Below are 26,228 nucleotides of genomic sequence, written 5' to 3'. Positions count from 1 at the left end.
AGAAGTTGGTTTGCAGAAAGAGGAAGTGACTTGACCAGCAGCTGGTAGAGAGAGGAACCTTAAGTTAGTCACAAGACCTGTGTTAATTATTCAAAGGACCCCTGCATGCTGGAGACCAGTGTGCATGGGTTCTGCTCCGTCTGGCACGCAGTTCCAGCAAGGGCATGGCATTAACAGAAGGTGAAGCTCCAGGGCTGTTGTGAAGCTCTCAAAACCGCAATCGGCACGGGCTGGACGACAGAGGCTCAGGAAGGGAACCCCAGCTGTGGCTGCCGGACGAGGGTAAGTGCTATTCTAACCGTATGCTGCCCTACTGCCTCCCTGCCCTGTCCCGCTTCACCAGTACTGGTCACAGCAATAGGGAAGTGTTTCAAGAGGCAAGAGCTTCAGTTCTGTGTCCCACCAGCTGCCTGGGAGAGATCTGTCAAGCATTTGTCTTTTTATCTTTGCAGACCTTTAAAGTTGCTGTTAGTGTGTCTTCCTTATTAAACTTGTACCTTGGCAATCACACAATGAGCCACCGAGACCAGGAGCTGTAAATAATACCAACTTTTGTCTGAGCATCGGTGGCTTTGTGCTTGTCCAACTGCAGCAACGGATCAGATACTGGAAGCGCAAACAGTTCCTTGTCTCTGGAGGGGCAAAGTGTTGACCGTTGTTCTCTCCAAACGTCCATGTTTGGCTGCAGGCCTGCTCCCAGGACACAGAGGGATGGAAGCATGGTGGAAGCAAGACAGCTACTGCCAAGCCCCTTCCCACCTGCAAATGTCTCTGGGGGCATGTGCCTGCCCGGTGGGACCTCGCTGCACTACAAGGTGTGGGTGCACCACTCCCCCAGCACCCATTTGCTGGTGGAGCCTCTGCTGGGTCTGGACCCATCTCGGCTCAGGGGCCACCACATCCCTGGTGCTCCTGCCCTGGCCCCTTCCCTCCTTCCCAGCTTGGTGCCAGGGAGGGGATTTGAGCCCTTCTCCTCCAGCAGGGATGGGCCTGGTTCAAGCAGGCCACTCCCGATTCTGGGACATCCTGATCTCCAGCTGGAGCCATGTGCTGGATTCTGTGTTCAGGGGCCTTTGCAGTATAGTCATTAGAGCCATGCTCTCTCTCTGCTGCCAGGGCAGCCCTGTCCTGCTCGCAGAGCTCCCTCTGCAGCTGGAGCCACAGACGGTTAGGGTGCCTTCCCCCTATGAACAGCATTTCAAAAGCAGGTAGCTGCTGCCTCGCATTGACTTGCAACACCCCTCCCTGCTCCTGCCCGCCTTGGGCACTGTGATCAAGGTGCTGATTCAACCTGCGTGTATCTTGTAAATGCACTTTTGCAATTTTGTATTCCTCCTATTGCTCCATTTTTAAAAATGATGGATTTTAGTCTCTGTTCAAGATACTTTCACATTGGAGCAAGTCCTCAAGGACTCCCCCAAACTTTCTGCTGACCAGTCACCTTTTGCTGTTCGCTGCTGAAGATAATTTATTAGTGAATGTTACAATCTCTGCAGAGGCTGATTACAGTTTTCATGCTTCTTCCCCACCACTGCAGCAGTGCCTGACTATGAGTAGTGAAGAATGTACTTGCCAGTGAGAAGGTGTGTAGAGAGAACTCCATCTCTGTTTTCTATGTGGATGCAACACCAGTACCTCTGGCTCTATCTAGCTGGTCATCCAGAAGGAAGTGAGGCAGCACATGATTGTTAGGCCAGCACTAGCAATGTGCAGAGATCACCTAGGCCGCCTACCAGATCTTAGCTGGGTTCCTGTCCTACCTCAGATAAGCGAGTGACCCCTTGCACCCCGGCAGGCATCACTGGATGGCTGTGGCAGGGGGTGCTGAGCCTGCCAGGATAGCACTGGCAGGATGCGAGCTGCTCCTTGTTGGGTGACTGTGCGGGTGCAGCCTACTGAAGAGGACAGCTCTGGATGTGGTGGTGAGCGGCAGACAGCAAGCATGAGAGGAGGCAGCTGAATTCCATGTTGATTGAATAAAACTGCTTAAAGCTTCTGGTTAAGCAGAGCAACCTGACCTAGCTTTGGAGTCAGCTCTGCTGCAATCAAGGGGGTTGGGCTAGAGATCTCCAGAGGTCCCTTCCCACCTACATCTTTCTGTGATATATGAAGAAATAGAGACCTGCCATGGAAAGTCTGAGCTGAGTCTGAAGATATTTTGAAGTGCTGAGCCCAGAAACAAATGCTCTTTGCATCTTATAGCTGTCACCTTCTCATTTCCCACTTAGGCAAATGATCCCCTCCACCCAGCCTCTTTGGTCTTTTACACCAGTTTTAAGCCAATAAATGAAACAAGACCAGCGTAATCAAAACCATCACATGGGCAGAATTGTGAACCCTCCTTCAGACCTGGAAAAAGTGAGCCCTCCAGCTGCCGCTGGTCTGGGAGGAAAACCCTTCTTGCTTCAGGAAAGTCCATAATCACCCTGTTGTACTAGCTTAAAAAAAATAGTGAAGATTAATTACTTCTCTTCCCCCACCCCTTCCTCTGGGATCAGGGACTTCTTTAGGCCCTCTGGTTAGGAGACACATTGCTCAGCCGCTTCCCATACACCATATGGGAAACCAAAACAACTTGCCTTCCCAGATCCTTAAGAAGCCCATGTACTTTTCCCTCCCACCTCTCTCCCTTATTTCAAGAGCAGAGTCAAAGACAGACACGCTCATGGCTGATCCAGTCTGTGTGTTTTCTCAGGGAAGAAGTCTGTGTTTACATGTGTGGGCTCAGACTGGGGACATACCACAGATGGACAGGACTGGAGCGCTGGTATTATCAGTGGATGAGTTTGGGGTTTGTTTCCTGGTGAGCTCTTATGGTTTTAGCAAAACATGGACAGTCACAGGGGTGAGGAGAGACCCAGGGTGTTAGTATTCAAGGGTCTCAGACACGAAAGATGGCTTATGGATCAAGCATGGTGCCATCAAATACAGCTTCACCCTTGTGGGAGGCATTTTCTATCAGACACAGAAGAGTATGCTTTCCCATCTCAGGCTGTTCAGGAAGCCTGAGTCCCAGCTGGAAGTATCTGTGCACAACAACAGTTCCTTAGCTGAGCCTCAAAGAACTGGGATATCAGAGCAGACAAGCTTCACCTTGTCAGGTGTATCTGTGCAGACAGGCTATGGCAGACGACTAGGTGACTTGCTGCAAATCACCCATTAAAGAGGACAGAAGAGCATGTGACCCATGTATATGCTGTGGGTGATATCTAGCTGATGCTACTTGTCATCGGGGGGGCTGTAGGAGCCACAGATTCTACAGATCTCCAGCATTTTTTATAATTAGATTTATTGTCCCCATTCTCTACCATGTGTGTTAAACACTTTGTCTCAAAAAGTCCAGTTGAACATTTCCAATGTCCTAGCGGGGTTCAAGATGCTTTATTTTCAGTTTAGTCACTTAATCCATGAAGTGGTGTCATAATGTCAGCAGGGTGTTTGGCCATATGTTCTGCAATGAAGAATCTTGTCCCTAAGTCCAAAGTATTACTGGAGCTTCATGAATCCAAGATGGAAGATCCTAAAACCAGTAAAGGCTGTAAGATGTAGCAAAAATAGTCAGCTTCCAGAGCCCTGTGATTATGTATGTCTGCCAATACCTCTCTGGCAGCTCAGGCAGAGTCATGTCTCAGACTTTCCCAGGTCTTACAGCAATTCATCCATCATTTTAGGCTGCATTTATTAGGCTGCAAAATTTGTAATGAAAATTTTCAAAGCCCCTTATTTGAAGCATCCTTCAGCAGCTTTTCTGTTGCTGCACATCCAAATGACTTCAGAAAAAGGTCTTTGCTGGACAGCACTCCACAGCATGAACTCAGGTAGTGCTCTGTTAGGCTCGTCCATAAGCACACCAGAAATCCCACCTGAAAACTTACAGTTAGTTGTTGTTTTCTTATGTGAAAGACAGTTTCTTAAATGGTCCTTCTAAATTTTTTCCTATGTCACATCCAGTCTTGAAAACAGCTAAAGCTGTTGGATATGATTCCAACAAACCTCCTGAGCTTCCAGGATAGCAGCGTGGTAGGTATCAACCCAGATTTGAGCTGGGAATTTGCCAGTTCTTCACAAGGTAAATTTCACAGAGGATTCAGTAGACAAGTTTGGGAAAATCCACCTTGTAATTCAAATGAGTCATGAGGTTTTGCTCATAACTAAAGAAAATACAGACTGCTTCAGGGTCTGTGAATCCCTTTTCATAGCTGTAGAAATAAGCATCCTTGTAAAGCACTGATAACAGTGTGCCATGTTGACTGTAGTTTCTTGTTGGGAGAGGATCCTATTCCACCTCAGTTTCTCTATGTTTGAAAGGGTTTTCAGATCAAATCCTGACTTAAGGTCTCCCACGTGTGGCAGGATTCCTATAGGTGTTCCCAGTATTCCACAGTCTGCTTTTGCTTTTACTTCCAAGGGTGAAAAGCCTACAGACAGCTGATGGGATCCCAGACTGCAGACAAGGAGGATGACTGCTGTCATGGAATTGGGATACAGTGGTGACACCTACATTGTCCCAATTGCTATACAGTAGAGCATGTCAGTGCTGTACATGTTCTCATTGTTGAAGACTCCAAGGGGACCTCCAGTAGGACCCAGTCCTTCTGTGTAACGTGGGACACAAAGGCTAAGCCCCAATCTCTTCTTTCAAGACCTTGTGCTGAAAGAGAGCACCACTCTGGTAGAATAGGCAGCACAATCAAATGTAGCTCAAACTGATACCTCTTTCAGCTTGGAAGGTGCACCTTATATTTCTTTTCTTGATCCTCTTGGACGGATTTATCAGTGAGAGAGGAATTAAGCGTAGGTCTACAGCTTTCCTGCCTAAAGGGCCCCCTGGTGGCACCAAACTTGATATGTCTCTAAATACTTGGCTGAAAGATCATGAGCAGTTGTCGTCCCGAGTTTCTCCATACCTAAAATGCTTGGCACAGAGCGTGCTGTGAGCTGTCTCTTAGAGCGGAGGAACCAGGAATGGCTCTGATCACACCGCCAGTCAGTGTTATGAGAGGCCTAACTCAAACCTGGAGAAACGAGAAGTACCTGTGTGGTCAATCAGCATCAGATTTGTCTTGGCTGGGTGTCCACAGGGTGATTTGAACAAACATAGGTTCTCTCTGGCTTCCAGGAGAAATGGTCCTTTGGCTCAAGGGTCCAAGGCAAAGGGGGCTAAGGGGACCTGGAAGGAGATTCCTCCTCCCTTGAATCCACTCCTATTAGATGGGACACTGTATTACTTTCCGAATACCTGCTCCGAAAATCTTCTCTCCTGGCCCAGCACAGCTCTTACTATGCTTTTTGTCTGGAACAAGAACAATTCTAGGTCAGAAAGGGATATTTCATCTGATGTGTCCTTTCTCAAAAAACAGCCTTTCTGGGGTTGTACCATACTATCAGATGCATCAGGCAGAGTGTAACCATATCCTCCTCTCATCTGTTTTTCTCATATGCTATCAAAAGAAGGTTACCTGGAAGGTAAGGTTAAACTGAACAGCTCCTGTGAGCCTCTTGCACAACTTCAGGAGCCTTAAAGGACTTGTGGGAAAGCTCTAGTAATCCCAGGACTCACAACTCTTCTTCTGTGGCCAGGGTTGGCTCCACCCATACAGATCCCAAAGCCCCTCCACTAGAAAGGCACATATATACATTCACGCCACTTACAGTCTTCCCATCTCCAGCTGATTTTGGACCCTTTCCCAGTAGCGTCCCCTCCCTTACTGGATCCCCTAGGTACAGCCTTAGAGTTTGACTGTCCCCCTCTTAGGAAGTTAGTGACCTGTTAGTGTCTACAACTCCAGTTGGTTATCAAGAACCTATATTGGATACCCAACAGCAGAGCCAGTACCTGAGATCACTGCACCTTTCTGGAGAACCTGTTTTAGGGTTGTCAGCTGCAGAATTTTCTTGGGGAAACAAACCTCTGGGTTTAGCTGCCAGGTCCACAAGTCCCCAAGCAACAACAGCAACTGCCCTAAGTATCTTAAAATTGTCAGTGCTGCACTGGCAGCTGGGTTTAGGACACTGCTTGAATAGTTCACTTCTCCCAGAGCCATTTACGGACATCAGCCAGCCATTCAGAGTGTAACTCTATGTGACAGCAATGGTGTTTTAAAAGTTTTCTCTACTTCCCACTCCTCAGCACAGTTTCTCATCCACCCAGTTGTGCTAGGGCAGCTGCCTGTAGGAACCTGCCATGGAAATAATTTGAGTTATTTCCTATTCTAATTACACATTCACCTTTTCTTCTCCTCCTCCTTTTAAACGTAATGTTTACACTGGTCTGGCTTACAGCCCCATGAAGGGCCATATTATCACAGACTGTGCATGGCAAGGTGAGTATGTAGCCAGGGGCAGTCATTCCCAGTGGCATTGAGACAGGAAGGCAAACTTGGAAGACAGTCTCTTGGATCAGTTTCCTCATGAAGGAATCCCTCTTTCAAGGTGGAATCCCACCCTCAAGCACCTGGGAAGGTTATCTTCCGACTCTTCCTTCACTTCAAGGAGTTCTTTGCTTTTTGTATCCACCCCAAACATTCATTTTTAACAGATCAGGGCAGGAAATGCTGTTAGTCTTGGTCTGTTGTGGTTTTGGTTGTTGGTTGTTGGTTGCTGGTTTTTGTTTTTGTTTTTTTCTTTTTTCTTCTTTCTTTTTTCTTTTTTCTTTTCAATAGCTACTCTTGAGCCAGTATTTTGACTGTAGCCTCCTTTTCCATTATTAAGGCTTCTGAACTTTACCTTGGCTCATGACTGGACCATTTTGTCCATATTTCCTCCTCTGCACAAGCTGATCTGGTCTTACAATTCAGTTAGGGAGCGCACAGAACCCTTGAGGTTTCCAGTCCTTCAGAGTGACTTTTATTTTGACTTTCTAAGTAACACACAGAAGAAAATGATAGTAATTTAAAAAAAAAAAACAACCTTAAAAAAAGAGAAACTGCCATATCTTCTTCAAGTCTGGAACAAGTGAGCCCTCTGACCACCTGTAACTAGGGAAAAAACAACAGGTCCCTGCTAAACTCAGGGGAAAGTCCGTACACCCACATGCCATCACCACCACCTTAGTTCATTTGAGTCCAGGAGCCTGTTCCTTCCTTTTCCCTGTGGGTTATGTGCGCTCAGCTCAGCAGCTGATTAGCAGCTGATAGATCGTGAACATAGGAGCATAAAAATGGTTTTATCAATGGTGTCTCTAGCCTAGTGCTCTGCTGTGGCTAAGGCAAGGTCCTTAAGGAAAGACACTGAGAGACCAGGCATCATATAGAAGCTTCCTATAAACAAGATCTAAGGACATCCCGAGCTGGCAGGCATACCCAGGCCATCATATTCAAAAGCCAGTGAGGAACTGATCCTCCACAAATGACCTAATTTATACTCCTGGTATCTACAACATCCTCTGACAATAATTCTACCGTCTGTGTGACATGTAAAATGAATTTCCTTTTGTTTGCAGTAAAATTGCTGCCTGAGCTCACCATTGTTTCCTTCAGATTAGATCAAACACCTCAAGTTCTGTACATTGGAAAGCAAGATCTCCAGGCCCTAAGTAATTTTTTTTGTACCTCTCTTCTAAATCCTTTTCCATTTTTCCACATCCTTTTCTGAGTCATGGACTCATTCCAGTAACTCGTGCTGTAAACAGAGGTAACACAATCTGTTCGCTCTTTCAGATCCCATTTTATACAGCATGCTATCATGTATCTCCCTCCCTGGAATCTTTTCTTCCCAGGATACTGTATTCTGTTCTGTAAATGTGATCCACATACTTTGTTCCTCAACATATAAACTTATGTTTTAATTCTAGAGTGTGATTTTACCAGGGGTCTTAGGAGGCAGTTGCTTCCCGTTAACCTTGCCAAATACAAAGTGTGCACCATGCCAGGAGAGACAGTCACACCCGCAGAGCTGCGAACCACATTTTGGCAGCGTAAGTCAGCCATGGACATCAGAAAGCAGTTGAATGTTGAACAAATCATGTGGCAGCTTAGCACTAGAAGCTCATGGAGTCTGAACTTCTAGGACACTTTCGTCTCACCAGCAAATGGTTTGAAGTATTCACACAGGACACAAAAGCATTGGCTGCTTTATCTTCTATTCTCATGCACACTGTACAGTTAGAGAGGGTCCTTTGGTATTTTGTGTGTCTCTCAGAAAAACCTGGCAGAGAAGCCTTTCACAGTGGAGAGAACGCTGCTGAGCATGGCCCTGGAAAACAGGACCTAACATCTGCAAACAGAAACTTCTTAGAACCGGGAAAAATTATAAATGGCTGTCCTGTTTTTTGGCTGGGATAGAGTTAATTTTCACAAGAAGCTGGGAGGGGGCACAGGCAGGACAGCTGACCCAAACTAGCCAAAGCAATATTCCATACCAAATGATGTCATGCTCAGTATATAAGGGGGAAGCTGGCTGGGGAGGAGGAGTCACTGCCTGGGGACGGGCTGGGCATCCGGTTCTGGGCAAATTGCATTGTGTATCACCCACTTTGTATATTCTTTTATAAGTATTGTTGTTGTTATTTTCCTCTTCCTTTGCTGTCCCAGTAAACTGTGCTTAACCAAATCCATGAATTTTACCTTTTTCTTCTGATTCTCCTCCCCATCCCACCATGGGTGGGGGGAGGAGTGAGTAAGCGGTTGCGTGGTGCTCAGCTGTGCTGGGGCTAAACCATGACAATGGCACCAAACCAAAAAAATCGAGCTTAAACCCATGTTTTCCCCATGTGGCCTTAATTGCACCCCAATGACTGATTCCTGGCAGAACTTCCTAATATTTAGTTTGTTGGATCTTGGGAACCCAGATCTCCCCCAGCCCTCATTTAAAAAAAGGAATTTTAAAGCCTTTTTACACAGAAGTATAGTTTAATCTCTTTGGTCCCAGCCTCCTTCGAGGTTAAAGAAGAGTCAGCCCTTAGACCAGCAAAGCCTGTTGTATGTGCCATAATGTCAGTCAGTTGTCTTCCAGCGTGGAGAGAATGAGGGCACCTCCAGGGCCAGCAAGGTATCTGTGCGGTGCTTAAGGCTGGCCGAATGCTGGCCTTCATTAGCAAGAACATAGCAAGCAGTGATTAATCCCATCTTCATGGCACATGAAAAGCTACATCTCCAACACCATGGGACGTTGACACACGGGAGCCAGTCCAGCAAAGGGCCCTAAGATGGCTGTGGGGTGGAGAACATGATGCATGACAAGGGGCATTTGTTCAGCCTGAAGAAGAGGGGGGGGAGACAACTGCTGCCTGCTGCTGCCCCAAGGGCGTTAGAGAGAAGATACAGCCAGACTCCTCTCACAGGGACACAGAGAAAAGTCATGAGACAAGGAGCACAGGTTGCAGCAAATGAACTTCCTATGAGACGCAAGGAAAAGCTTCTCCTGTGAGGGTGTTTCAGCAGTGGAACAGGTTTTTGGAGAGGCTGGAGAATCTCCATGATTGGAGGTGTTCAGAATTTGCCTGGGCCAGGCCCTGAGCAACCCAGTCTAGTTTGAGAGTCACCCTGCTGGGAGCAGAGGGATGGAGCGGACACCCCAGAGATCCCTTCCCACATGAATCTCCCTGTGATGCTGTGACTAACAAGGGCATTTATTTGATTTTGCATTTTTTCTTAGTGGGGCAGCAGAAGCTGTCTTACAAAACAATGCAGGCTGCTACCTGCCATGAGGTGTCAAATGGAGAAGAAATTGAAAAAATTGCTCAGCTGCCACCACATTCTGAATTTTAGTCTGTCACACAATCATGTTAATCCAGCATAAATGTGTAGTATTGCAGAAAGGGGCAATCCCATCTTCCCTTTCATCTTTCCTGCTGCCTCTCTTTTGTCAACACTGATGAGCATCAGAGAATTGATCCAGCTGAAAACTAAACTATAAAGAAATAAATCCCTTTTGATTTACAATGAGCCCTTTCAGTTTAAAAATGCACCATCTCCCTCCCTAGCAATTTTTGTTCAAAGCAAAGTGGTTGGGGATCACCAAATCAGAGACTTTATTCTCTTCAGTAGTATTCTGGAGCACTGCTGTCCCCCTCCTTGGTGTGCCATCGTCCACATGAACCTTCCCAGGGAATGTATTCTTCTGCAAATGATTTCTCATAGCATCACATGCTCCTTTAGTTACCCTCAACTTTTTTATATCTAGTTTTCCCACTAAGGAAATAACATATTCTTTATTAATAAGTATTTGCCTGTAGCCTCCAGAGCTCCAGTGTAGCATAAGCTACGGGCTCATGTTCCCCTGCCATGATGCACCATGAAAACACAGCACATGGACCAGATCTACTTTTTCACAGTTCCTCAGGACACATGCGACTAAGCCTAGAGCCAGACCTTTCTATGCCCTGTGCAATGCTCACCCCCCAGCATCTGAAACACGTCCAAGGTGCCGCTTTTGTGTCAATGAGACCCGTGCTGCTGCCAAGAGTAAGACAGAGAGAGGATTTGAGCCCCATGAACAGAAGGCACATCCTTCTGTGGCAGTTTTTCTTTGAGGGGATACTTGCTGCATTGTCATTTGAGAGCAACAGCAGCAATGGGGATCTGAGCCTGGCATATCTGGATCAGCCGACCTCTCTCTCGGCACCCAGGAGACCATTGATCTTCCTCCAAATCAGCTGCTGGAAGGTCTCGCACCTTGTTGTGGTTTAACCTGGCAGGCAGCTAAACATCACACAGCTGTTCGCTCAGTCCCCCCACTCCCAGGGGGATGGGAGAGAGAATTGAGGAAAAAAAAGTAAAACTCATGGGCTGAGATAAAGACAGTTTAATAGGATGGCAAAGGAAAATAATAATAATAATAATAATAATAATAATAATAATAATATACACAACAGGTCATGCACAATACAATTGCTCACCACCTGCTGACTGATGGCCAGCCCGTCCTTGAACAGCAATCCCCTGCCTGGCCAGCTACCCCTGGTTATATGCTGAGCATGAGGTCATATGGTATGGAATATCCCTTTGGCCAGTTTGGGTCAGCTGTCCTGGCTGTGCCATCTCCCAACTGCTTGTGCATCTTCTGCCTTCTCACTGGTGGGGCATGAGAAGCTGAAAAGTCCTTGACTTATTGTAAGCACTACTTAGCAACAACTAAAACATCAGTGTGTTGTCAACATTATTCTCATCCTAAATCCAAAACACAGCACTATACCAGCTACCAGGAAGAAAATTAACTCTATCCCAGACGAAACCAGGACACACCTGCAGACACAACCCACATCTGCTCTGGAGATCCCCCAGGCCAAAACAGCTCTCAGGAAAGGCAGTCATACAGTCTCCTTGCAAAACTGGCAAGAGACTGGCAAACTGAAGAAGCCACACCTAAGAAGGAGCTTGTATATAATCCATTGGGGGAATCTGGGTGTCCTGGTTTCACTACATGTCCAGCATCATCCTCCCAGCCTGTCCTGACACCACTCTTTCCATCGGTCTTGATGCTGATGGCTCTTTCAGAGATCTTGTTGGCTGCTCATTTCTGCCAGTGCTCACCCACTTTCTGGACCACCCCTGATGTCCAGCAGTTTTCTGTCATCCAGCTCTGCTGTTGGCACTGGAGGTTCCAGCCCTCCGGGGCTAAGGGACCCTGCAGATGGTTGGACTCTCTCTCTCTCTCTCCAGCTACGTCTGGGAGAACAGACCACATTTTGAGAGTCCCACTCTCAGACCAAGGTCCAGGTCTTTTCAAAGCATTCCTCAGCTCCTTTCTGCCCATACCTGAGCCAAGGGAATCTTGACTCAGCGAGACGTGGCACATTGGGTCAGTGCCTGACTCCACCTCAGTGTCAGGTCACTGTAACTGAGACCTTTCTCCTCATAGCTGGCATGCTTCTCCCATTGCTTGCATGTGTTAGCCTCCTGGGTACCTCTTCGCTCTGAGAAAACTTGGTGCAGCCCTGGGATGTCTGGGAGGCTATCACATTTTTTTCTGTTGAATTAAAAGCACGGCATGAGTATTACAATGAGAAATGAGTCAAAATGTAACCTAGCTTACTGCATGGATTTTTGTAGTGGATCCACCTCACCTTCCCTGTTGCAAAACACAGAGGCTGTAGCATCGAATACATCCCGCAGCATCAAAGACATCACTTGACTAGATATTGGCCAAGGTACTGATATCCATCACCACCTCCACAGATAGTTGTGGATGTCCAAAGAGGATCCTGCAGCATCCCATCTCTTCCCCAGGAAGGATCTGGAGGATTTGTGAATGACAACAGTTACACACTTCTCTTCAGCTAATGCTGGCAAGATACAAAATGCTAGCTGCCAAATATGCCCATGAATGCTGCAGATTCTCTTCAGTGATTAAATCACTGGGTTTTTTTTAGCAGAAATGCAGCCCACAGATTCAGTCAGCAACCCCCTATGTTGTTCCTGGCTTTCTAATTCAGGTTTCTCTGGGATATTCAGCTACCTGATGAGGATTGCCCAGCAAAGGTCACTCACCTTTTAGCACTGTCAGGAAAGAGGCTGCAGATTTGTCCAAAGACTCCATAAGGCTATGCTTTCCTAAAGGTATTCCCATGGGATTCTGGGAAGCAGGCCACCGCTAGACTCTCCTCAGCTCCACATCAGAGACGTGTGGTGACCCAGGCACTGCCCATTCAGAAAATCCTCTAAAAAGGACCTTTTCAAAAGTAAAAAGCCTCCCAATAAATGTCAGGCAGCCAGCCACTTTTCCTCCTCCTAGCACTTCTGCAGAGGTACATTTTGGTTTTGTCCAGAAGTATTGGGAGATGTGAACTTTGTCTTTTGCAATCCTCTTCTCCTCATCCCTTTTTAGGATCTGTCACCTCAGATAAGTGGGTCCCTCCTCCAAGACCACCTCTGATGTGCAGGGTACCCTGGCCCTGGGAAGATAACATGCTGCTTCCAGGCATTGTGGAGGAACAGAAGTCTGGAGCAACCGCTTCCTCCTGCAAGAAAGGAAGCACGTTTGGTACCCACCCTGGGCTTAGAGAAGCTGAGCAATTTCATATGGATCTCAGGGATGGTGCCTTGATAGAAATCATCACAGCCCTTTGTGGGGGAAGACTGGTTTGCATCCTTCTACCTCAGAGGTGCCTATTTCGATGCAGCCCATGTCCTGGGCTGCATCAAAAGAGGCGTGACCAGCAGGTCGAGGGAGGTGATTCTGCCCCTCTACTCTGCTCTTGTGAGACCCCAACTGGAGTACTGCATCCAGCTCTGGGGGCACCAGTACAGGAGAGACATCGAGCTGTTGGAGTGAGTCCAGAGGAGGCCACGAAGCTGATCAGAGGGCTGGAGCACCTCTCCTATGAAGACAGGCTGAGAGAGTTGGGGTTGTTCAGCCTGGAGAAAAGAAGGCTCCGGGGAGATCTAATTGCGGCCTTCCAGTACCTGAAGGGGGCCTACAGGAAAGATGGTGAGGGACTGTTTATCAGGGAGTGTAGTGACAGGACAAGGGGTAATGGGTTTAAGCTAAAGGAGGGTCGATTTAGATTAGATGTTAGGAAGAAATTCTTTACTGTTAGAGTGGTGAGGTACTGGAAAGGTTGCCCAGAGAGGTGGTGGAGGCCCCATCCCTGGAAGTGTTCAAGGCCAGGTTGGATGAGGCTTTGGGCAACAGGGTCTAGTGGAGGGTGTCCCTGCCCACAGCAGGGGGGGTTGGAACTAGATGATCTTTAAGGTCCCTTCCAACCCAAACCATTCTATGGTTCTATGATTCTATTTCCACATTGTGAATCTCACACAAAGCTTGCTAATCTGTGGGCACTGGCTCTTTCTAGTTCAGAGTTCTGCTGCTTGGCCCTTCCACAGGCACAAGGTGTTGACTTGGGAACCACTGCATCTGTCCTGAGCACCCAGAGAAAGGCAGCTCTGTTACCTCCCCTCTGGAGCTGAGCTTAGATCTCTTTTACCTCCCTGAGCTTCCCAGTCAGTGCCAGAAGTCTGACAGGTAATCCCAGTCTGACCCCTAGAAACCCCATTACCTGTCCAAGCACCCGTTGAGTACCAACCTGCTGAGCAGCTTTTGCTCACACTACATCCCCTGCCAGACCTTCCCTTCCGTCTCCCCAGGCGTGGCTGCTTTCTATTTACAGTCCCTCTCCACAAAGTTATTAGTAAGTAATTTTTAATTATTTTTTTTTTGCTTGTTATGTTTGCCTTAGCTCTGGGCAAACAGCAATCAGGACTTTGTACATGAGGTCATTTTGGTGAGCATTCTATTTCAGGAACACCCAGACCAGCTGATCTCAAGTTGCACAGATGATAACCCAGTCTTCAAGTCAGAGAGCAATTTCTTATGTCAGTTAAAGTCTGCAAATAAATTAAAGAGCATCTCAAAAAGTCAGCACAAAGCAGAAGATTAAGACTAGCTTCAGACTTGATGCTGCAAGGACCAAAACATGAAAGTGGAATCACTCAGAGAAAAACATGGTATCACAGAAATCTGGAAACACAACGGAAAATTCCTTCAGTAAGACTAGCTCAGTGATACTGCAGAATAGTGTTTTCTATTCCTATTTTTCTTGGTAAGTGGAGTTTGCACCCGTAAGACATGCCAAGAGAGACAAGAAAAGCAATGTATTAAGGTTGTGTGCAAGGTGACTGCTGTGGGTAAGTCTGGAACCTGGCTGAAGGTAGCTAATGCCCAACATGGACAAAGGAGTATTTAGTGAGCTGGGCTTCTGAATCCCTGTCCTGGCCTACTCCCGTGGCAGCCTGCCCCTCATTCCCCATGGCTCTGCCATAGTCCCACATGTGCCTGTCAGCCCCTCTGCCCAGGGGACCCACGCAAGAGGTTCTGAGAAGATGCCCCTGTGCTGATCTCACTCCGGTCACTGTTTATTTCTGCTGCAGGGTCCTGTTCTGGGAGATGACGAAAATGCCATTCAAGGGAGTCAGCATTTAAAATGGGTCGTTAGAGAGAAACGTCACAGGTGTCTTTGCTAAAGATAGCCTGGTGCTGAGTAAAACAGTGCCTCCAAAACCTTCATTTCACAACATGCTCACTCAGCATAATAACTTGGGCCCCAAACACCCCCCAGTGCCAGACAGCTCCCATCATTTTCCGCGGCTCTCCATCATTCCCTCATGACCACCTCTCAGGAAGCAGCAGCAGGATGGGAATACGTCTCTCTCCTTTGCCAGTTCTTACAAGAATGAGGCATTTCCTATGGCACGGACTCAGTGAAGGGCGGTTTGGAGGACTAGATGGGAACAGTGCCAGGGCGCCGAGGCTAAGAGTGCGGAGTGGGTTGGGATGGAGGGGGAGAGCAGCGAGCTTGGTGTCCCCCGGGCGAAGCCAGTGGAGGGGGAGCAGACGGCGCCAGGCTGTGGAGCCGTATGTGCCTCCCCATCACGGTTCCATCTCCTTTCTCTCTCTCTCGTCTTCACCCACACACTCACACCATTCTCACATTGCTGATTCAGGGGAAAGAGAGGTTGATGCTTTCTGCTTGGACTGGGCACCACAAACTGTTTTTCTTGAACAGGAGGAAAAAACACCTCCCGTCAACCGTCACAAGTTCTCCCCCATCTTTTCTCCTCTATTCCTCTCTCATGTGATCCCATGGGCTGTGTAACACGGAGGGCATGACGGACCACTACAAAGCAGTCCCCTGGGCACAATGAGGCACACAAGGTTGCACCAGGTTCCTCTACACTGATCCCACTCCTCAGGAGACTGAAGAGCCGTGTGTGATAAAAGAGACGAGAGCCATCACCACAATAGGGAGCTGCTGTTGTGAGGCGTACCACTTGCTCTCTTTTATCCTCCACCTTCTACAACCAACTGAGGAAAACTAGAGAGCGAGCAAGGATCCTTCCACAGCGAAGAAGCAGCCGCTCTGAGTCACCTCACCTCCAGGAAAAGCCCCAGCCCAGCCCTCAGGGGATGAGCCACTGAGGGGCTCGGGTGTCTGACACCCATGTGAAGGGCTGATTAAGTCCGAAAGAGTCACAGCCAGTGGGTTGCTGGAAAGTGTGAGCCACAACAGTGGGGGTTCTCTGAGGCAAAAGGGGCTCCAGGATGAGGCACATGGGTGGAAATGTATTACCCCATGCAAAGCTCAGCAGCTACATGGGAGTTAGGACAATCCCCCTCAGCACACGAGCTTGGGTGGGTTTTCCCCAGTGCTGCTAGAGGAGGAGGGTCCCTTGCTCACACCCCTCGCAGTGCCACAGAATGCAGCCCCTCTTCTCAGTGCTGGTTGCTTCTCCTGGATGCTCCTTTCTGTCTCCTCAGACCACCTCAGCTTTGTCCCAGATTGCCCCTAGGCTCTAGATGGATGGGTTACATGTGCCCTGGTTGGAGCTCACCATACACCCTTTCCTCGTGCTGCCTGTGAACTGGCCAATGAGAAAAAGCCCAAAAAATCAGCACATTTGAAGGATTAAAGAAGGAAAAAAAAAAAACCCACACCAAAAACCCAACAACAATAAAAAAAGAACATCAGAAAAAAGACCAACGTGTTCTCAAAAGCCCTGAAACAATTAGAGAGAAGCTGTAAGAGGCGGAAAGATCAAACCAAAAAAGGTAAGAGATGAAAGAAAAACATGAAGGGCACTTGCTGGGAAGTGTCTTCTACACTTTTTCCATTCTCTATGTAGAAGCAAAACTTGTAAGAAAAACAACAGCGACCCAAAGAATTTCCACTAAAAGATGCTTAGAGCAGTCTCTCTGGTCCCTCCCTCCTCTCTCTCACTGGCTTCAGCCCTGCCTTCACGTGCCTCAAACTTATACTGGTTTTTTTGGTCGTGACGCATCTTCTTAGTGATACGAGGAAATTAGCTGCCCACCCGCGGTATAAGGGCATCTAGGGAAATGCTTTGATCAGAGAGAGAGACAGCACAAGAGCAAGCACTTCCACCTGACCCTCCCTTGGTTCATCTACACACTCTAACATCTTCTTTGCCCATACTTCATTTTTGCTGATCTCTTAAATCTTCTGACTGAACAAGCACGGACCTGAGCGGGAAGAAGCAGCCTCCTGCCTCTCTTGGATACCACCATGAGGCTGGTGTCCCTGGTGATGTTCCTCACCTTCATTCTGCTGGTTTTCAATGGTAAGAGGGGCTGGACGTATCAGGGAGGGCAGAGTAGCTCAGTAAGTTGAGTCTGGTTGTTACGTAGTCCCTGATAGGTCTGGAAGGGAGAATTAGTACCCTTCTAACCCCACTGAATATGGCGAGATATTGCCCTCTGCTCCATAAGTCACACCGTTTGCTCAACCCTTCATCTTGTTACAGCTGGCCACATCCTACCAGGAGTAGTGGAGGGGGAAAGCAGGGAGCAGAAAGTGTGGGCCAGAGCAGGGAGTTCAGCCGTGCTGCCTTGCCACCTGAGCCCCAGAAAGATGTGGAAGAGCTGGAAGCAGCTGCCTGACAAGACATCCGTGCTGTGGAAGAGGCATGGGGGAAGGTACGTCAGGGCCAAGACAGATCTGTGTCTTTGTGAGGGGGTCGGAGAGGGTGGGAGACACTTTCAACCCCCTTTCTCCTTCCCCACATTCCACCCTTCCCGCCCCCCACCCTTGATATTGCCTTTGTCTCCGGCACGAGCCGCTCACTTGTCCTGCTCCCAGCACCCACCAGGAGCCACACGTGGTGCTGGAGGTGGGGTACTCGGGTCTCCGGAAGACGGCATTGCCCATGAGGCCCCGGGTGTCAGTCCAGGACTCTGCTTTACGCAATGGCAATTTCTCCCTGCGAATCGACCCAGTCCGGAGCGAGGATGCTGGGCTCTATGAGGCACAGGTGGCATACAACACGGAGGTCCAGAGCTGCCAGGTGGAGCTGGGGATAATTACAGGTAGGAGAAGATGGAAACCCTGGAGAATGTTAATTTTAGGACTGGGGAGGCTGTGAGGGTGGGATGGGGTGGGGATGCTGTGTTTGCCAGGGCAGGTCAGCATACAGGCAGCAGCCATGCAAAAGCACACAGGTTCCTGCTGTCTGCTCTCAGCTCTGGAGAGAGGACTGCCTGAGGGACAAAGCTAGGACAGGAGGGGCACAAAGGGATGGTTTGGTAGCTCCGCCATGATCTTAGCTTCCCCCGCCTCCCCCCTTTCTTTTCCTTGCAGTAACCCTCAGTCCACCCAGCCCTGTGGTAGAAAATGAGCCACTCTTGTTGAGCTGCAACTCTAGCCATCGAGCCACCCTCATGGAGACACGCTGGTTCCACAATGGGCACCTGGTCCCCACCTCCGGGACCTTCTGGTCCTTGCATGGGGCTCTCTCCATCCTCCGGCCAGCCATGAGTGATGCGGGCTCCTGGTGCTGCCAGCTCAGATACTCTGATAATGAGATCATTTCTGCCACATACAACCTGCAAATTCTAGGTGAGCTCAGCCTCTATGTTGCTACTCCAGCATCCCCAAGTCACCCCCTTTGATGTGACTCACCAACCCCAGTGGGTCCAGCTTCCACCCTGTTCCTCACTTCCCAGGCCTGTCACCTCCCTGTGGAGCTCTTTCCGGTCACTCCCCTACATTGTCCTCTCTCTCTCTCTGGCTCAGGTTTTGATGGCCCAATGAACCCTGTGGTCTATGCTGCAGCTGGCTCTGCAGCTGATCTACCATGCACCCTGAACTACCTTCCCAGTGCCTTTGGGATCAACGTGGTGACAGCCCACTGGAGCCACCTTGCAGGAGGACACTTGGAAGACTGGGGCATCTCCCAGAATTTGAGCAGCAGAAGCTTCCCCCTTCATCTCCCTGTGGTGGGGCCAGGTGATGCAGGGTGGTACCGCTGTGCTGTCTCCGTTGGCAGCAAGACAATCAGCAGGGATGTGACCTTGGCAGTGGTTACAGGTGAGAGGAGAGACAGGGAAGTGCATCACCCTTATGGGGTTCCCCACTGCTGGCAGTTAAACCTCCTGCATGTCAGTGCAGTGACTGTGGGTTGCTCCTGCTTGTAGGTTCTCATCCCAGGGTGAGAAACAAGGTCTCTATTCAGGGCATCGCACTGCACTGGACTCTGCTGAAAGCAGGGGTTTTCCTGAGTAACTTGATTATTCTTCTTGAAAGCTCAGGAAGACAAAGAAAATAAATTATAGGAGGTAATGAAGGAGGGGTGTATTAGAAGAAGGAGGAATGAGGAAGAGATGTGGACCTGCTCGTATTCTTTCCTGAGGATATTTTTTTCCTTTGCTGCAGTCACTGCAAGCATCCAGGGACCAGTTTCTGAGGGGTCTCGCTTGCTGCTCATCTGCAGCCTCACACACCCCTGGGGACATGAGCATTTCCAGTGGAAGCACCTCGACTCAGCCCCCACTAACAGCAAGCTGGCTGTGGCCACCTCCCGTAACCTGGAGATCCACAGGTCCCAGATGGGCCCTACCTTGGAAATACCCCGAGTGTCACAAAAGGATACAGGCACGTGGGAATGCAGTGTATATGGCCCAGAGGGCAGGCTGGGAGCAGCGGAGTACGGGCTGCAGATCACAGGTACTTTGTCCTGTGGATCCGTAATCAATCCCTTCTTCTCACCCTATTCAGTTTCCTGGTGCCCCTTCCTCTGTCAGCCTCATCCCTTCCTTCTCCCCTTTGACCACTTGCATCCCATCTTGTTGTCACCCTGTCTTAGCTCTCACCAGTTCCTCCTGTTTCTCCTTCCAGTTCCCTGCACCCTTTTGCAGTTTGCCTCTGTGCAGTCCCAGCCTTGCCCCAGTGCAAAATCAACCTTCCCCTCCTTCCTAACTGTGGTTCCTCCTCACAGGTGCTCAGGTCTCCAGTCCTCCCACCATCTTCAGTGGGCAGGTTACTTTTGGGCTCACACTCACCCTCTTCATTCTGCTTACAGTCTGTGTTCTGATTCTGGCCCTACAAAAAAGGGTAAGTGTCCATCACCCCATTTCTGTTAGATTTCCTGTACATCATCCGTTATTTGACCTTCCCCTGGGTACCCTAGAGACAGCAGTGAAATGTCACAGGGACACAGCAGCCAGGAAGAATGGGGCTCAGGCAGCCTGCTGCATGTTATGCACTACATAGTGAAAGCTGTATCCTGGGCATCAGCAGGTCTGGTTAACCGTGGCATTTGTCTGGGGGCAGGTCGCGCACTTCAGAGGAGGGCTAAAACCTCCTAGGAGACAATCACAGTCCAGCCTTGAAAAGCTTCTTACTTATTCTTGCAGAGATCAAGCCATGCTGTAATAGAGGAGGGTTAATTTCAGACTCTTGTAGGTGTCCTCTCTCTTGTTCCTTATCTGGATGCTTTGATGTAACAGAGTCCCCTGCTCCATATAAATGTCTGCTGGTCCCCAGACGCCAATCTCGATGCAGGTCTGTTGTTGCTGGCTCAGCCCTCACGCCTCGGCCCTCTGCTTCTGGCAACTTACTGCCCTTTGTTTGCTCAGCTTGTTCCAGTATCTGTTCTTCTGAAAACTCTGCTTTATCATCTCAAAGACCAGGCCAGGACTGATCCCTCCCCAGCATGCCACTGGAAAAAACTGTGCAAACAGACCGTTTCTCTGCAGTTTTCATACTGTTTCTCTGCAAATGAATTACATGGCAAATTCTTCCTTCAGGGTTTCTCTTTGCTGACAAGAGATACCTTTCATGACTAGCTGTGAAGTAGTTGCCTTCCACTCAGCTTCTTCGAAAGGGTCCACAGTGAAAATCCCCTTCTAGTGCAGAAGGGGCCAGGGAATCAGAGCAATCTCGGGTTGGGAGAACTTGTCCTGGCGAAAGAGCTGGGTCACTTGAACCTGCCTTGAGCTGAAGATGAGAGATGTGACAGCATTGATCCAAATTCTTAGCAAATCTCAGTGGCTGGAGGCTGAGGACAGGCAACATCAGAGCAGAAGCAAGATGGGCATTTAAAAAAAAATGCTGCGGGTAGCACTAGAGAGACTCGTGACTGGTTCTTCGTCATCAGTCCTTAATCAGCACTGATGGTAAATGATAATCTAAGACAGAGATCTACAGTTTCTGGTTGACTCTCTAGACTACACAAGTCCAGGACAAGATGATCAGAACCACCCTTTCTGGCCTAAAACCTTGGACAAATAACCCTTTACAGTGTAACTATAAACCCTCAGCTAGCAGGAAATAAGATACCTGGGTGTCCAGCTCTGCTAGCTTAAACAGCTGTAATCCAGCCAGGAAACTTACCACCTCAAATCATTTGTATATGCCCTCACAGCTTTGCCAAGTAAGCAAAGCTCCTCTGTTGCAGCACAGGTCCTCCATCCACTGATGGTCCTCCTGCCCTTCTCTGCACAGTGGGGTCATCCTTTGTGAGAGTGCAGATGAGGTGCCTTGAGCAAAGATACTAGCTCTTCTCTTGTTCTCTCCCTCTCTCTGCTGGCATTCTCTAAGATTACATTTGCTCTTCTTGCATTGGTTAAACACTGGCTGCTCACTGGTACCCCTTGATGGGCTATTGCCCACATGTTAGGAATTCCTGTTACAATCCCCTGAGCCTATCAACGTGCGGTCGGTACTGTCGCATTTCATTCACCCTGTCATTCAGTTTAGTGCTCCATTCTTCTAAAATATCTGGGTCTCAAGTGACATTTTCATCCTCTTTCTTCCAAATGAGGCTCCTCAACTTTATCAGCTACATTACTCATTAGCACTTTTACACTCTCTATGCCATTAATGACTGGTCCCACAACTGATCTTTGTGCTTATAAATTGTTCTTATTATTTCTCTGCAGCCTGGCAGAAACCTGCAACCAAAATCCCAGTCTCTTCCTCTTAGCTGAGATCACACCTACCATGCCATTCTTTTTACTAATCTCATCTTTCCAGTTGTATTGATTGCCGGTGTGTCACCATATACTTTACTGTTATCAGGAGCCCTGAGATCTACCTCTTTTCCATTGTCTAGAAAGTCGCTTGTTAAAGCAAGATATGAAAGTGCTTCTGTCTTTAATTTGTTCTTATCTCATTTTGCGTGAACCTTCATGCCTTTAATTATTCTCTCTGAAAAGGGGTTGTAAAATCTGGCATACCCCTGAACCTGACAATGGCCTGACCATTGCCCAGATTGTTCTTTGCTCTCTCTTAAGCATGTCCTCTCTTTGTTATTCCTTATGCCCATGACACCACAGAGGATAGTGCTGAGCCAGCCTTCCCCAGAAGAAACTACATGGCTCAGAGAGTGGGACTGGGGCTCTTCCCTGGCTCTGGGAGGGAATGGGAGCCTCGTGATTGCAAGCAGTAGGACCATATCTTCCATGGCAGGGAGAAACCCAGACCTGTGCCATTCAAGTCTCCCTCCCATGCCTGATATTGCCCCTTTCTTCCCTTTCAGGCACGGTCTCCTGCCTTCCCAGCACTGGAAGGGATGGTTGCAGTCACTGTGCCAAGTAAGAAGGAGATGGAGGAGAACAAGAAAGAGAAGATCCAGCAAACTGAGTGCTGATGGGAGCAGAGACACTGGGCCCAGTCTGCATGGAAGGATGAAACTCTGTGTGCCATGCTGCAGAGAGATGGGAACCATGCAGACCTCTCAGGAGGGTCTAGGGATGGCATGAACATAGCAGGAGGCCATGGAAGCTCTGTACCTGCAGAGGGGCTGGAAGCTGCGTAGCAGGGCAAGATGAGACCACCGCTGCAGTACGGTGGCAGGCAGCACAGACGCTTTGGAGCTATTGGGAGTATTTGAGCCAGTAGTTATTGCCTGCTTCAGTGCCACTTCTCTCTCCCAGCCTTTGCCCTTCCTTCACGGCCCCTCTCACAGCCTTTCACTGGTGGGACACTTAAATGCGGGAGATGGCTGGAATCCAGCTCCCCTGTAGCCGGATGGTGTTTTCTCCCCGCTGCCCACTTTCTTCTCCCTCTCCCCGCACTGCCCTGCTCTTGTGCTCATTCAGTGGCAGAGGGGACCCCACAGAGGACTGCACATGTTGCACATTTTGAGCGTTTTATTTTATTAGAAACTCATTTTAGAACCTAAAATAAATCCATCTGACAAAAACACCTGCTGGCCCCTGTGTGCGCTTGTGGAGGATTGCGCCTATTGACGGTGCTGGGTGTACCTCTGCCTGTGTGAAGCAGCTTCTAAGGACTTTACTGTCTTCTCTTTCTCTTTCAGTTCTGTTTTACTGAGGTTGCCTGTTCATTTCTGACATTTTGACAATGGGGAAGGAGAAATTAAATGTCACTAGAGAAGAAAGAATCGCAGGTTCAGTCTCTCATTTTTGCTGTGCTTCAGAGTCTTTTTTTTATTTTCCTCCTGTCTGGCTGTCCTTGTTCATTCATTCATTTATTCCTTTTCTCAGTCCTCATATTTTCCTGATAGATCTCCCATTGATGTTAGGGCTCTCTGTCACTCTCCTCCAGTACCTAAGGAGGTACTTACTAATGTGATCATGAGTCTGCCAGGTCCCATCTCCCATGACTCTCAATGTATTTAGGTTTCATCTAGTTAGAGAATGGTCTTCACCTACTCTCCGAGCAGCCAGGGAGGACTGTGGTACTGCTCTTGAAGTCATTGCATGCCACCCAAGAAGAAAGCATCACTAGAAAAGAGAGTCACACATGGTGGTTTCTCCCATATGGGTCACTGGCCTGTGGCTGCTCAAGCAAGGAGGTGGTGGTACAAAAATGAAGCTCTCAGTGTTTAGGAAGGGAGATTCTCTTGACTTGAGCAGAGGGTTTAACTACCAGGCCAGCTTTTCATTATTTCAGCAGGAATGTGAAGAGGCCTTCTTGTGTGTGGCCCCCACCTTCCCCCCAAGAGCTTCAGGCACAGAGGTAATGAATGCACTCTGGGATCCTCAGACTGCAGGTAATGGAGCAGCACCCAAAAACCTCAACTAGCCCACTCTAGGGAGCACATCTGGACTCCACAGCTCTTTAACTACTCAGCTAGCCATGTATTTTACTGAAAACGATACCCATTTCTCCACTAAGTCCTAGAGAAATGCAAGCAGACGTGTGAGATAGCCTTGCCTGCTTCAACTGTCCCATGCAATTTCAGGCAGACACTGAAACAGCACCAACATAAGGAAGGACAGTCCAGCCTGGTACCAGGCATCTTTCTAGGCAAATGATAATGCTGCACTTTTTTCAAGTTGGGAGTGATCTGTCTAACTCAGATTCCTCTCTCTGCCAGATGCTTTGGAGATAGAGAAAAGGTGGGTTAGCTCCCGTGGGGCTAAGGAGCAATCTAGTATTCAGCAAGATCACATCATAATCTCTCAGTGCCTGAGAGTGGTTTGCTCTCTGTTCTCGTGCACAATGGGATGCTCTCTCATCCTGTAATACTTTCAGCATTGCCTCTTACCAGCCTGGATGTTCTCATTGCTCAGATGTGTGCCTGATCTGTCTTTAAACCGCACTGTTTTCTTGTACTTTCTGACTTCCTCTGGCAATCAGTCCTCAGGTCTGCTTATTCACTGTGTGAAAATGGTTCCTCTTTATCAGTTTTGAATTCAAAGCTTTCCACTTCCATCATCTGTTTTCTCCTGTCATAAAGGCTGGAAGAAGAGGGACTCCCAATCTATCTTCTCTCAGTTGGTTCATTATCCTACAGCCTTTTATCACATCCCTTTTTTCTTATTTCCCTATCCCCTCCTAACTCATTGCCCTTCAGGTACAAATACCAGATTTTGGGGACTTTCTCCCTGACAGTTTGCTCAAGCTCATCTGTATGCATGGTCAGCTCTCCTCAGATCCTTTGCTCTGGAAGAGGAGGCAGGAGCATGGTGGGGGAGCAGTGCTGGCTTACATGGAGGCGCAGTGCCATTCTCCGCATTACTTCCATCCTGCCCTTCATGGCTCCCAACGTCTTGTCTGCTCTTCTGACTATCACTCCCCACCGAACAGCACTGAGCTTATACCAAGCTGTTCACTGTGTCCTCAGCCCAGGGCTCTTGCCTGTCCCGGTACAGTTACAGTAAGCTAAAGCCTAGAAGTATTTATGCAGTTTACATTTTGCCTCCACCTACATGACTTTGGGAACAGTCATGCTGAATTTCATTTGCCTTCCTGTTGCTGATGAGCACAGCCTTCTTACGTGTCTCCAAAGCTCTTGTCATTCTCTCATGTCCTGACAAATTTAAATAGGTTCATGTCATCTACATACTTGGCCTTCTTGCTGCTTACGTCCTTGACCACCAGTAACTCATGTCTTAATTCAGAAACTTTGGGGCCTTACTGCTGCCTCTGATGACAACTGGCAGTTTGATCCTCCCCCTTGCTTCCCAACCTGGGGCCAGTCTCAGGCGCGTGGCAGAGCTGTCCCACTCACCCCCATGCAGGGTCAATCCATTGCCCTGGTTAGCCCTGCAGCTCCAAGGGGGCAAGGCGAAGGTGTGATCTGTTCAAAGATGCAAAATGCAAGCTGAGCATTGGATTATTTACTGTAACACAGGTACTCTTGCTTCACAGCTCTTCACCAAGAACTGATGATACCTGGAGTCACTTTGACCAGAGGCATTGATGCGATTATGTACGGTTACTCTGCAAGATCTGGGTATGCAGTAGGCACCTCCACAATCATTGTAATACCTGTACCAGGTCCTGAAACTACTTTCTTTGCAATAGAGAGGACAATGGTGGCTGAGGTGCATAATCTGCAAAGGTTAGGGTGACACCATCTATAAAGGTTATGAGGCCTCAGACATGGTTGGATATAAATACAAATTCCACCAGTTTTGGGGTGCTGAGAATATCTTAAGCTTCACAGATGTTGCCATCTTGCTTTTGTAACCAGTGGAGCACTTCACGCAGATGAGCATTACTGACAAAATACAGGCACCAATAAAAGTGACAAGCGTGGCCGTTGAGCTGTTTTGTTTGACAGACCTGCCCCGTCCCACTTGATGGGTTAGGGTGAGGTTAACTTTTTAATTCTCTGCGTGGTAATCAGGAGTAATGACAATTACTCTAGAGGTTCAAACAAATCACAAATTTACTTAAAACTCAGCAGAACTACAAAAGATAGAGACCTGGCAAAAGTTAAAACAAAAGCTTAGCAGAACTACAAAAGGTAATGGCTTAGCAAAACTTGTGACTATATTATCTTAATGTGCCGAAAATGAAGTTAGAGACAAAGAGAGTGATAGGAAAAGAAAGAGAGAAAGAAAGAAAGGAAAAGAGAAAAGTTATCACCACCCTTGGATCCAGCAACGTTCTCTGCTCGTAGTTGTAGTCCTCAGGTGGCGGGCATGCACCAAAATCTTGTGTTTCTCCTTTTTATAACCCAATGTGCTCCCCCCCCATAGGCGGGGGTCTGTCATCACTGAGCAGGTGCGGTATGTGCTCAGGAATGTTCCAGAAATGAGTCAGTGGGTTGTGGGAGTCTTGGGGGTCTCACAGTCCC

General features: G+C 48.3%; 1 protein-coding gene across 4 annotated transcripts; it reads left to right on the top strand.

The window, feature by feature from the left end:
* Window positions 1–41: 41 nt before the first annotated feature.
* Window positions 42–22,887, top strand: LAG3 (lymphocyte activating 3). Of its 4 annotated transcripts, XM_054834089.1 has the most exons (10): window positions 42–282; window positions 16,195–16,485; window positions 16,911–17,015; window positions 17,199–17,370; window positions 17,534–17,760; window positions 18,032–18,289; window positions 18,467–18,760; window positions 19,106–19,396; window positions 19,668–19,783; window positions 22,212–22,887. In XM_054834089.1, exons 3-10 carry the CDS (start codon window positions 16,961–16,963, stop codon window positions 22,320–22,322), a joined length of 1,524 nt encoding a protein of 507 aa, XP_054690064.1. In that variant the 5' UTR covers window positions 42–282; window positions 16,195–16,485; window positions 16,911–16,960; the 3' UTR covers window positions 22,323–22,887. The 4 variants fall into 4 exon arrangements, with proteins under 4 accessions (XP_054690064.1, XP_054690073.1, XP_054690083.1 ...); XM_054834098.1 differs by lacking the exon at window positions 16,195–16,485; XM_054834108.1 differs by lacking the exons at window positions 16,195–16,485; window positions 16,911–17,015.
* Window positions 22,888–26,228: the final 3,341 nt, after the last annotated feature.

The sequence above is a fragment of the Grus americana genome, chromosome 1 (assembly GCF_028858705.1).
Source record: "Grus americana isolate bGruAme1 chromosome 1, bGruAme1.mat, whole genome shotgun sequence".
In the NCBI taxonomy this organism is placed as follows: domain Eukaryota; kingdom Metazoa; phylum Chordata; class Aves; order Gruiformes; family Gruidae; genus Grus; species Grus americana.
The sequence above is the reverse complement of the archived record's forward strand: the minus strand, read 5'-3'. Positions and strand labels throughout refer to the sequence as shown.

What these genes read in the sequence shown, in the direction of transcription:
- LAG3 (XM_054834098.1), top strand. Translation starts at nt 16,961, where the DNA reads ATGAGGCTGGTGTCCCTGGTGATGTTCCTCACCTTCATTCTGCTGGTT. An exon ending in TGGAAGAGGCATGGGGGAAG is followed by an intron (nt 17,371 to 17,533) that starts GTACGTCAGGGC and finishes TCCTGCTCCCAG; the next exon opens with CACCCACCAGGAGCCACACG. An exon ending in ATACAACCTGCAAATTCTAG is followed by an intron (nt 18,290 to 18,466) that starts GTGAGCTCAGCC and finishes TCTCTGGCTCAG; the next exon opens with GTTTTGATGGCCCAATGAAC.